The sequence below is a fragment of the Cololabis saira genome, chromosome 23, assembly GCF_033807715.1.
Source record: "Cololabis saira isolate AMF1-May2022 chromosome 23, fColSai1.1, whole genome shotgun sequence".
NCBI classification, from domain to species: Eukaryota; Metazoa; Chordata; class Actinopteri; order Beloniformes; family Belonidae; genus Cololabis; species Cololabis saira.
The window spans coordinates 15557090-15570271 of record NC_084609.1 but is presented as its reverse complement, the minus strand read 5'-3'; the positions used below and the strand labels follow the sequence as shown (position 1 = coordinate 15570271).

General features: G+C 38.1%; 1 protein-coding gene across 2 annotated transcripts; it reads right to left on the bottom strand.

The window, feature by feature from the left end:
* Positions 1-8206: 8206 nt before the first annotated feature.
* Positions 8207-12872, bottom strand: LOC133424324 (zinc finger protein 771-like). Of its 2 annotated transcripts, XM_061714847.1 has the most exons (3): positions 12636-12872; positions 10792-11217; positions 8207-9765 (listed from the first exon to the last, which is right to left on the bottom strand). In XM_061714847.1, exons 1-3 carry the CDS (start codon positions 12805-12807, stop codon positions 9713-9715), a joined length of 651 nt encoding a protein of 216 aa, XP_061570831.1. In that variant the 5' UTR covers positions 12808-12872; the 3' UTR covers positions 8207-9712. The 2 variants fall into 2 exon arrangements, with proteins under 2 accessions (XP_061570831.1, XP_061570830.1); XM_061714846.1 differs by having other exon boundaries at positions 8207-11217.
* Between the last annotated feature and the right edge of the window lie 310 nt (positions 12873-13182).

Below are 13182 nucleotides of genomic sequence, written 5' to 3'. Positions count from 1 at the left end.
CACTGATCAATATTATCTCACTTGCGGCTACTTTTATTGAAATGCTTGTCATTGCATTTCAGGACAAAAAAATATGCATCAAATGTTTGGGCTGACTACCAATGGGTTTACATATACATATAGACAAGATAAGATAAATCATGTCCTTATTGTCATTGTCACTTTCACAAGGTATTAAATTAAATTAAATCTAAAGGTGCTGTTGACTCAGTGTTGGGCGTGGGAAAAATACCAATAGAAAGTAGTAAAACAGTGTGTTTAAATGTATGTAAAAAATATAAAATCTACAGTTATTGCACTTGTTATATTTACATTTTGCACTCAGAATACACAACAAAAAATTAACCAAATTTGATGTCATGATGGCGCAACATGCATGTCAGGGTATCAGCAAGGTTACTGAACTTCTTTTATCCACTTTTTATCCTATTACTGCTTAGAACAAGTTGCTAACTTGAAGCAGGGAAAATTGCAGTTCCTCAGCTGCCTACTAGGGGAAAAACCTCCAGAGCGCTTCGATCTCCATCGCCTGCCGCATTCCATAGCAAGTTTAGCGCAACAAAAGTCGGTCAAATTGCAGTGATTGAAAGAAAAAATGTCAGCATAAATACTTAATTATGAATAAACACGAATAGAGACAGTACTTGCAAGGTTAAAACACATTTTGTTCATGCAGGATTAAAAACCAGTGGGAAGAAAATGTTTTGTAGGCCTGAGCAGATTGTGAGGTTTCAAGAGTTCACACAAGTTGGGTAGTGCTTTGAGACACTTGCAAACAAGCAATAAAATCAAACCAAATCACTCTAATTTTGAAGATAATTTGTTTTTTCTAATACAACGCTCCAACCCGCTCTGTGTTTGGCATTTAAGGATTCAAAGTGGGACACTACTGAACGATTCATGGTCTCTGAGCGGAGGTGGCAGCCAAATCCGCCTTCTGTCAGGGTGAACTGTTGAGCGGCTGGCTGGCCGGGGGAAGGGGGCCAAATCACCTGAGCGGGTCACCAGCTACCCTCGGCCCCCCGCGCTAAGACCAACCTGAAGACCACGGAGGATCTGGGTTGCAGTATTCAACGGCTGCTACTGTCTGCTTTTTAGCCACTTAGCTGGGTCAAGGGTATGGCAGTGGCAGATGGCTCCAGCAGCACCGGCTGAGCTTGGCCAGACCTCTGGCAGTCCTCATTTCAGATGTTGCTACTAAAACAATATTAGAAACCAGGACAGATTATTTCAGAATGGCTTGTTCTTTCTCCTCATTTTTGGATTAAAGGGGACCTATTATGAAAAACACGTTTTTTCTTGCTTTAACATATATAAAGTGGTCTCCCCTCAGCCTGTTAACTCAGAGAAGGAGGAAAGCAACCAAATTCTGCAGTGTCTGTACAGCCGCCCGGATGAGCCATCCAGTGTGATGTGGATCTACGAGCCGTTCAGATTCTGCTCCCTTTTGTTACGTAACCAAATTGTGATTTCTATAGGTCGGCCTCCGATGCGTGAAACCACGCCCACAACTAACTCCGCCGGCCGGAGCTTCCGCCATTTTTTCGTAGCGGTGTATCGCGTCATTCAGGCAGCCAATCAGCACAGAGCCTCATTATCATAGCCCCGCCCACTCAGAATCCCGCATAGATAATGAGGTTAGAGAATGGGAAGATAAAGACATGGCCCAGAGGCCGAATTTCTCATTTATTTAGCAAAAACAATCAAAAGCTTGTTTTTTAACACATTCAATGTCTGTTTAAAATAGGTATTAGACACCATAATAGGTCCCCTTTAACTAGAGTTGGATGGAATCATGCCAACGGGGCTTCCTCCATCAGCTTAAAAAAATAAAAAGAACTGTACACTTCAGAAATCTAAGGTTTATGTCTCAGAGAGTTTGTCCTGTCTTTTTATTTATTTACAGTCTACTATGAGACAGATTTCCATCCTGTCATCTCTCACTCTGTGATTGGTAACCCTCAGCATCACCACAGGAATTTCATATTGACATTTTATCTCCTGTTTTCTTCACAGGACAATCACACAAAGCAGGTAAACAATGATTTGTTGGAGAGTCGTAAATACTGCCTGCCGGTTTCGGCTGATTGTAATTGCTGAGCTGCAACAATGACCTCTTGATTAACGTACTTTATTTCGTGCTTGTGCAGTCGTGTCTCAAAGAAAACATATGGATACAGTACTCTAAGGTGGCAATGTATCTGAAAACACTTATCTGGGAAGATTTTATTTATATATTTTGTGTTTTAAGGCTTGGTTTTTCAACACTGAAAAACATGTAGCTTATGGTCCTGCCAATGCATCCACATCATCAGCCCAAACAATAGGAGTGAACAATTAATTTCTCTTAGGTGTGTTTAATTTTACTACGGATGAGTGATGAAAACACCACCCATTATGTTGCCGTGGTACCTAGTTTTTTAGAGCAAAATATTTTCCTCCTCTATCAGTAGACCAATACACTTTACCATCTATCAATATAAGCGTGCTAAGTGTGATAAAGAAAGGCGGAATTTAAATAAAAATGTAGGTATAACATGGAGAGGGGAGATGTAAATTGAAGAGCCAGACAATACTGAACTATAGTGCTGTCAGGGTGTTATTTAAAAACCTCATTCACTTGTTCTGGTGTAATGAAGCTGCTTTTCTGCAGTACACCCACTCCTGCACTTCTTCTCTTTGTAGTCTCTGTAACAAGCCTTTGAACAGACAGGGAAACAGTGTTCTCTATTTCATTAAAAAAAAAAAAATGTAGGAGGTGACGCACAAGCTGCTGATGGAGGTAAAACACTTTTTCCTCAAATACATGAAGTAAGTCATTTTTTTCTTTTAGCAGTAATTGGGCTAAGAGATTTAAAAATAATGTAGTTAGATTTGTTTTTAGTCTGAAGATAGAATTAAGAGTCAGGTTAGTTAAAGCCTCAATAAACGAAAGTTGCTGACGCATCAATTTACGTTCTCGTCTGACAGGATATAAGATTGGAAAGTGAATATTGATCGGCAGGATTCATACAAAACTGGTTTCATCTTCTGTGCAATTATGGGAGAGGCAAATTGAGCGATTCTTCAAGTCCATTAAGGAGCAAATGGAATATCTTACTAGCATCAATACAGGGCTTGTTAACAACAGGCCGGAGTGCCAAGTAAGATTAATGGAAAGACACTTTAAATGGATTCCACTGGAGAATTTATTCTTCTTACACTGGAAACTTTAGTCCTGCTAATCACATTTTTTAGTGGTGATAAATACGATGTGGTTTTATGATACTGTTTTAGGGATAATGAAAAAAAATTCTTTTCAATAAGTGCCAAAGCTCAAGACCGAAAGCGCTTGTTCACATATGAGCCAATTTCGAGTTTCCAGTAATTTTCTGATTTTGAACTGAATAGAGTTGAATTGAATTACACTTTATTTGTCTCCTAAGGGGAGATATATTGTTGCAGCACAAATCGCTGAGGAAAAATGGATAATAAAAATTTATCGAAATAGAAAAACAAAGATCATGAGACAAAAAAGCTGGAAGTATAGCAGAGAGAGAGAGAGAGACCTGGTTTAAATCTCCACTGATTGCACTGGATGCATCGGGATGGTGTGTTTGTAACCTGGCAACAACTGAGCTGATGATGTCACATGAAACATCTGCAGGCATGGACAGAAGGTTACAGTCACCCATTTAGTAACCAGAATTATAATAAAACAGTCCTTTATAATAAAACATTCAAAAAATGTCATCATCTGTTGTTTACAAGCACTGCAGTCCTTCCTCTTTTATTTTTACCAATCTTTCTCCAGACTGTTTCTGATTGTCCGCTCTAATATCTGGATAGTAAGGCGAGGCAGTCAGGAATATCTTCCTGTATTGTTTCTCATTGAAATAGATCATTATTTAAGTCCCAATATTCATGTTTTGTCTTTGTTAGAAAACCAAACTCACCTGTTTTATTTCCAGACGTATGCACGCTTATCCAAGTCAATCAAGAAAAAGAAATGGTTTTCTCTCTGTTTTGCTCTCTCTCCATGTCAACTCTCTCTCCTCTTCATCTCGTCTGGATTTGGGGTCATACACAGTGCCAGGTAATACTCGTTCTTTGTAAAGCTCCCACATGCGGTCGGGGTTACTCATCCCAACAGATGTTTTAACTGAAAAACAACACGGCAAAAAATATATGTATACAAACAAGAAAACATCGATCAGATTGAGAGACATACACATAAATATGGTCCTAAACACTGGTGTCAAAGGTAATAATAATAATAATAAAAAATAAATAAAAGCAAAGTTGAAAACTGATTATTTTTATGTATTATGACAAAATGATTGGCACATTTTGTTGTGAGAGTCTGTTTTAGGTCATTTGATGCCGTGATGGATGCCAGTAGTTCATGTCTAAACATAACCTGATAGAAAAACTTTCCTCTTTTAATCTCTAGTTTTTCTGCAGACCAGACTTTGCTGTTGCTATGAGTTAAATATTCCTCATCTACCCCAAATCCTTAACAGCTGGAAAAGTGATGCATTTATGCAATGGATGCATGGATATCTTTTTCTAATATTTTTAACCTTTTTTAGATGATATGAAGTCCCTCACAACAGAGGATAACCTACTCTATCCCCTGACATAACAACCTTTCATTCGCTACAGACAAGGAGTTTTATATAAATCCCCAAGGGTTTTTTTTTTCTCTAAAATCCATCAAGTTTTCTGTGTTGAAGTTTTAATAAGGTTTTCTTAGAGAAGGTCCAAGATGTTCCTGCATAGGACTAAAATCTTAAATTTATAAAAAAGTTGTGTGTGGTTTAGATACACAAGTACTTCCTTCTAGGCTCCTTTAAACTATTTGCACTTGTCTTGTCACAGTTTAATACTTTTTCTTGCTCTGACTGTGTGGGGTGAGCAGACCTGGGACACTCTAAAGATGGATTTAAGGAGGTGGAGCCTCTTCTGAAAAACTGCACATGGTGTACTCTACACTGACTGAAGAAATATTAACCTCCCTAACGTTCGGTTGAATGTGCCAATCCCATCTTGCAGGCCACCTTGTATCCTTGAGCATCCACTGAGCCAAACCCAGCATGTGGCCTCGCAGCGTTGGGTAAACTTCCCAGCTGGCCAGTCTTAATTGCCGACAGTCACTGATAGATTAGACCATGGGAGTCAATCTTTCCTCAAAGCCTCCTGTTCTGTCGTCTAGTTATCAGGCTGTCTGCCAGCCCAGTCCGACGGGAAAAACATGAAACGCTCATGAAACAGGCAACTTTGTGTTCATGCTGAGGAGCACGAGTTGTGTGTGATGTACGCCAGCGGGCTGTCCGGTTTGTGGCCACTATGTTGTGTTTGTTAAACAAAGAGGGTCAACACTTGTCAAACAGTTTACATGCAGTAAAAGGAGTATTTTAACTACGACGGGAGCGTATGAGCCCCAACAAGGGGCTGCGATCACCCGTTTACGTACACACACAAAGAGTACATGCATCGCCCTCCTGGAAATACAGCAGCGGCGACTGCAGAAGGCTGAGAAACAAAGAGCAGGTAGGTTGATGATTGATTAGCTGTGGCTGTCCGGGTGACTGAGACTCATTGGCAGCCGTCACTTTGATGAATTACACAGCACAGAAAAACACACTGCACTCTGATTACAGCCAGCAAGACAAGCATGTGTGTGTGTGTGTGTGTGTGAGACAGAGGTTTGATGGCCTGTATATAGCCTTTGTTAGCGTGTGTATGAACTGTGTGTCTGAGTGTGTGTGTGCGTGTGTGGGTATTGATATGCTCCCCTTCATGTCTCTGAATTGCTCTGCAGGGATTGTTTTTTTAGTAGATGTTGCCAGTTTTGTTTCCATGCTAATCCACCAGCAGTGAAACCGTGTTTACACACCTAAAATCCCCGTTTAGTATTCTGTCGGTGGAAACAGAACATCCCCACAAGTCTGTCTCAAGGTCCTGCGCCGCTCCTGAACAGAGGGCGATTTGTTCATATTTAAAACAGCGGGTGACAGGTATGTACATTTGTGCTGTCCCTCGACTCCACCTGCAAAAAACGATGCACTGAATAATTGATGCCGATAAAGGCCACGCCGTGTCGTTTGATGTGGCAAATAGTGAGATTTGAAAGAAGGTTTGAAATTAGCTGCAATTTATTTGAAAGAACATTTCGGGAGCTGACACAGGGTTGGACTTACATCGGGTCTGTAACTGCTTATTGCCAAATTTTGTTCTCTTCTCAATTTGAGGATGTTAAATGCAAGGAAATGACTTACTATTAACCTCTCGTAGGTCTGATTACCGCTAGGCACGAACATTAGTTTCCTTTTAAACAGGATGTCTTCATATTCACCGTAACATGAATTCAAATATTCTTAACTGGATGTTTCTTCCTTCAGAGAACATTTTTGGAAATGAAAAATTGATACAGTTGTATTCAGATTAAAGAGGTAATCATGTGTATCAAACAGGAAAGAAGTGATGTCTGGCGAGGCGAGGCTCTATTAATGGAGCAAATATTGTATACAATTCTGAGAATTTGCTCTTAATGTGATTAAAAGGCTATGATATCAACATTTTGTGTAAAATGCACAACCTCATAAATAAATTAAAAAAACTTTAAAAATGTAATTTCATTCCAGGTACAGTATTCCCAATATTTTTATATTTATCATCATCAAATGTTGCTTTGTTTAAAACATCTAGCCTATCCACTTTTGATTTTTACGCCATCTGCAGATCTAAGGTAAAGTTGAGACAGTGAAGCGCAGGTACCGCTTTGTTATGTTGCCATTCCTCGTCACAAGCTTTGTTTTTACCCATTCTTCCTGCAAATATATTTCTTAAGGTTTACAACAGAATGATGACATCATTGGGGCAATTTATCTTTTTGACCTTTTTCTACACTTTCTCCATTGGAAACAACTCAGGACTGCAGGCAGAACAGACTAGTCCAGCATACCAACCGTCATCTTCCTCACGTCTTTGTAATATGTGCAGAACATGGTTTAGCACCATCTTGTTGTGGTATTGAAGGCAGCAGATGTTGCTCTAAAATCTCAATGTACTTCCCTGCATGCAATCACCTTTGCTAACAGTCATAAAAGCCAAGACCATCACCGAGTCTGGCTTTGGAACTTGCTGCTGTTGCTGTGGTATGGATCACACAACAGCGCTCACAAGGACACATCTTCCCTAGATGATTTTTTTGGTACAGCTTTAAATGGTATTTGTGAATAGCTCTGTTTGGTAGTGCTTAACAAAAGGTTTCCTGCAGTAATCCCTTTATCCCTTGTCCATGTGGTTGCACTTATATCAAGCGTTGGATTGAAATCGAGAAGGGAGGCTGGATAATTATTTATTGATCTATTGTGTGATGTCCCAGTACAAAGCATACCTGAACAGCTTACTTAATAACACATTTTAAGCCCCAATCAACCCTTTTTAGAAAAGACACGGCCGTGTTTTGAGCTTTTAATTCAGAGACATGAATATAGGCTTTCAAGTAAAGACATTTAGTTGTCTTTTTTCATAAAATGTCCTATTAAAACTAAAAGCACGCCATATGAAACTGAAGAATTAAATGCACCTTTTCTTTTCTCAGCATTGGCTCAACCACATTTATGCTCATGAAGTTTAAAAGCCGTTTTTTTTTTTTTACCAAACAGTGAGCACCTCTCTTTAATGCCTAAAAGCAGAGTGATCCAGATGAACAGAGAACTGAGAAATATTATGAACAATCATAATCAAAATATTACTTTCAGTGCAATATTTCTGAGAGGCTTTCATGTTCAATAGCACCACAGGTGGAGTTTCCAGTTCTGATGTGTGTGTTCATGCAGAGTACCGTATGTTGCTTATAAGAGGCAGAACTTACCATAATGGGGCAGAAGAAGCAACCAACTACTTCTAACTTCTGTAATTTCACTTGAGCTGTAAAGGTAATTTACTCATCACTCATGCAAACATGATCATTATGAGAATTCAGCAAATTTGCAACATTAAAAAAAAAAGAAAAAAAATTTATTTTTGCTGTGTTTTAGCATGGTTCAGAAATGATTGACAACCTTGAGTTTTGATTTTAGTCATGCACGTCATCTGAACAGCTACGCTGCAGAACTTCATTAAGATATAGAAATTAAATAGAATAAAATAAAAAAAACATCTTACTTCAAAAGTTCATATTCAGACATCAGTCCTAATAATGAGCAAGAAGACAAAAGAAAGTAACAAAAACAACTTTATTCTGAATTTTGGAATTTCAAACAAAACAACCTGTCGGTGTCCATTCCACAATTTCAAACAAGAACTTTAAGATTCAGTCACATAAAAGATAACAAAAAAAAAAACTCCATCTTACATGGAGCATCAGCAGTCCATAAAGCAGGCGTGGAGTTGGTTAAAAAGAAAAAAAATACAGGTAAAAAATAATAATCTAATACAAAAAGACAAAAAGTAGTTCTTTTTTTTTTTTCAACATAAAAACATTCATTGAAAAAACTGTTTAAAGACTTTATTTCACAAATATTAAGGAATGAGATAATCACTCATCAATTTAGGTGCAATTTAATTCCAATATTCTTTACATCTCTTTAGGCAAGTCTTTCAAAATTATATTTTTCTGAGCAACACTATCGATGTATGCATTTCCAGAATGGTCACCATCCATCCAGAGGAAAAATGTTAAAGATTGATTCAAACGTAGATCAGAACCTATATTAAACCTCTAACACAAGGCACGTTAAATTCTTTTTATACATTTCTGTGATACATATACAAAGTTTATTACCACCTCTTCCTACATCATTGTTTTTTGTTTGTTTTTGGGGTATATATATATATAACATAATAGAAGTCATCTGACCAAAGTGGGCCTTTGTATCGCAAAATATACAACATATTCATCTTTTTGACCCTACTATTATCATGATTATTTTAAACAATGAAGACAAAACGATGATGGGCAATACTATTTCCCTCTTCTTCCCGCTGCTTACGTTCAATTTAAGAGGCCAAGATGAAGCCAGGTGAGCATCAGCAGATTTGCCGACCTCCATAAATGCACATCTTTTGGTAACCCTCAGCATCAAGGGGGTAAGATAACATAACATAAACAGTGGTCTCAAGGAACTGCTCATTGTGGAAAGGCTTATAAAGCCATTTCCAAACAATTTGGAGTTCAATGTTCCCCAGTAAGAAAGGTTATTCCTAAGTAGAAAACATTCCTGTCTAAAAAGAACATGCAAGTAGGATTGATGATCGCAAAACTGCACTTGAGCAAACTGGAAGATCCCCTGAAGAATGTCTTCTGGACAGATGAGACCTAAGTGGAGTTGTTTGGCTTTAAAATGTCCAGCACCATAATCAGTGGGGTAGAACAAAACAAAAACAAACCCAGCATTTCAGCAGAAACACCTTATAACAGTTGTCAAGCATGGCAGTGGAGGGGTCATGATTGGGGGTTGTTTTACAGCCATAACACCTGGGTACTCCTCTGCATACCAAAACAATTAGATACATACTTTTCCCTTATTAAAGAGCATATATAAGAGATAAGCAGATTCATATAAAAAAGACTTATATCGCATATTTCCTTAAAACAGGAAGTAGAAATAATTAAAGAGAACAAAAAAATAGACAGGTTTTCTGTGATTTTGTTCATTTAAAAAAAGAACTTTGAACTGTGACGTAACTTATTGACGGTGCATAAGGAGTTGAATCAAAATAATTAAATCCCAGTTTTGAAATTCGGTGTGCGTTTATCCTCAGGTGCTCGTTTAGCTGGTGAAAATCAAAGAGAAAAAAAAATCATTAGATTACCTAGGCTGTGCTGAAAAAGCATTTAAGTCACTTTATTGCAGATTCTTATAACCTCTATATGTTTTAAGATGATAGTGGGAAAAATTAAGGCAAGAGTGAAGGAAAATTGAAGATAAAAAGTCTAAATGCTCCAAGTTCTAAAGGTTAAGAGAGCCATGTAGCGAATGCCAAAAAAAACTCAATGAACTGAAGCAATGCTGTACAAGGTAAAGGGCCAAAATTTCACAAAACTGATGTGAGAGACTCATAAAGTCACAGAGAAAATGACTGTTCCAAGTTATTGCTGCTTAAAATGGCTCTATAAACTACAGACTCTTGGATAAACTTAATTTTACCCACATGATGTTTGGTTTTCTTTTCACTTTCATTTTTTGTTAAATAAATAAATAATAGCATGGTGTTAAAATTCATATGTTGTTGTTTCTATGGAGTGGGATTTTCTCAACGCCAAGAGCCAGCAGGATCATATTAACTTTTTTATGTTTTTACACACAAACCCCCCCCCCAAAAAGGACTGAAACAGATGTTCCTAACTTTTGCATGAGCGGAAATTTAGTTTCACAACTAAACTTTTCGCCTGCGTTGACATCTCATGTGACTTTTAAAAACAGAAAGAAAAAAAAAAAAAACAGAAAGTGAAATGAAAAACCCTTCAGTCTGCCTTCTCGCTTGTATCATCTCCCATAAGACCCGTCAACGACGCGCGAAAATAAATCTTTTCCCGTACACGTGGTTTGTTGTGAGTTTTGACATGCCGTTGTAGCTTAGATGAACTGACAAAACGATTCCCACAAAGGTCACATGGGTAAGGGCGATCACCTGTGTGATATCTCACGTGGCACAGCAAGGAATTGGTATGTTTGAAACTTTTACCACATATTTCACAAGAATGACGCTTCTCATCAGTGTGGGTCGACAAATGTCTTTTGAAAGCTGATGGGTCAGTAACTCTCTTGCCACATGTTTTACAATGATATGGCTTCTCACCTGTGTGGATCCTCATGTGGAGAAGGAAGTTGGTACGCTTACTGAAGCGTTTGTCACATGTCTTACAATGATATGGCTTCTCGCCCGTGTGGATCCGCATGTGGTACTTCAGACCAGACTTACTTGCAAGATGTGTACCGCACATTTTGCATAAATACGGCTTTAAATCTGTGTCGATTGTTTGATCTTTCCTTCTTCGGTATTTTCTTTTTGTGTTGCTTATCTTTGTGGTGGTCGGTAGCTGCGGTCCATCCTGACTGGTGCAGAGCTCCTCTGGTTCCTCTGGTTCCTCTGGTTCCTCTGGTTCCTCTGGTTCCTCTTTAATCTGCAGGGGTTGGGGCTCACTCTGATCCAGACTGGAATCCTGGTTGGTGAGCTGCTGGTCAGAGGGAACTTCTTCCTCTTCATTTTCATGTTTCAGGGAGTCTGAATAGACAAAGCGACAATAAAATGAATGTAATGGAGGGGGGGGGGGGGTCGTAGTTTTTAAGCCTAAACCTAAATATAATCCATATTAGACATGCACTGATCCCAATTTCTTTACAGATTCAGATTTCCGGTTTTCTTTCTTGCAGTCTTATGCATTCATACCACTGAGCATGCTCAGCAAAGTTTTCGCCATTTCAACTGTTTTGATTATTCCACAATTTATTTATTAATTTCCCTTCTACGTTGCACAACCTTCTTTCTTTTATTGAACAGTGTCCAGCATCTACTAATCCACTACATTTCTTTGCTGCCATTTTGAAGTGGTATCTAAACATGTAGTGGAAACTATTAATCCATATATAGCACACTCAATGTATCCTATTTAGAGCACAAATTAAATTAGCGTAAAATCGATTATCAAAAGATTAAGCAGGGGGGAAAAAATTACACGGTTCAAATCAGCAATAATTGGCGTGTAAACATCAGTATGTATTGGTTTAACTTGTGATTGTATGCTGAAGTTGATTTTATTATATTTAAAATGCCTAATTTTTGTTAATGACAGTAAAGTTTACTAATTATTCACAAACCAGATCATGCAATTACAATGCTTCCCCAGGAGGTGGTGTAGTCTGGCAGCAGTGTGAGTTTAGTCATTCTAAATTAAGGGAAATAACCCTACAAAATGTTAACATTACTGTGATTGTTTACTTTCCATGTTAACAGTGTCCTGCTGGTACAGCAGCAGCACGTCTCAGCTGTCAGATTTTGAATCTATTCTTGTAATTTGCCTTGATTTAATAAGTAATTTCAATGATCAAAAGAACAAAAAATTAAAGAAAAGTTTATACTATATTGCATTTTCGGAAAGTTGGTAAATGGCTGTCCTACAAAGAATATGCTATATATTTTTCATGGCTATTCAGAAAATAATATGGTATTATGTGACAAATTAATGAGTTGTGGTGTAAAAAAAAAGAAGTGTGACAGCAAAGACGCAATGATCAGCACTGACAAAACAAAAAGTTAATTCAGCTGATGAACTCATCAACATTAAAAGCAGCAAGCAAGACACAATTAAACAGTAACAAGTCAATTAAAAAGGGAAATAAAAATAAGAAATAATAATAGAATACAATTAAATAAAATAGAATATAAACAACAAATAAAATGAAATAAAATGATGGTTGGTTCTTGTTTTTGGGACACAACAAACCTTAAAGTAATGACAAGCTGCAAACTGCATACTTTTCTAATGGGGAAGCTTTGCATTTTTTTTTTTTTTTTATATACATAAATGCATCCATGCATCCGTGCATCCATCCACCTGCACTGCTATTTTTGTATGCAGGTTTGAGGATAAGGATAGATTCGTGTGATGGTTTAGTTAAAGCAGAGCGGTTTTGCATACATACCTATTCTGTGCAGCTTCACATCTGGTTTCAGTGCGACGTCCAGAATCCTGCGCTGACTATCGATCTGCTGTTCACACTCAACGATCTTGCTCTGGAAAGCGGAAAACGTATCATCGCCGGCGGCAGTCAGCCGTTGCCTGATGAAATCTCTCAAGGATCTCTCCGAAGACATGATTATCTCAATAACTGCAACACAAGTTTCAACAAAGAAAAACCTCCCAGCACGAATAAAGTCTTCCGTCACTTCCGGTGGAAGTTACGTGCGCAACTTCCGGGTCAGGCCTTTAACTGGAAACAAAATTCTCCAAGTTTGTGAAAATAAAGGAGGAATTTGATTAGATGTACTTTGTATCTCATGTTCAATAAAAGAAATACAATAATAAATAAATATTAAAGGTAAAAAAGCAGCAGCTTTGCACCTCACAAGTTCAGATCAGGAGTGAATACCAGAGTGATCTGATCCATTTGCGGATGCAACGTCTTGTGGAAGTTGTGAAAATAGATGAGCCGACAACTTCTCATGGTGCGGACACAGAAGCGTGTGTCC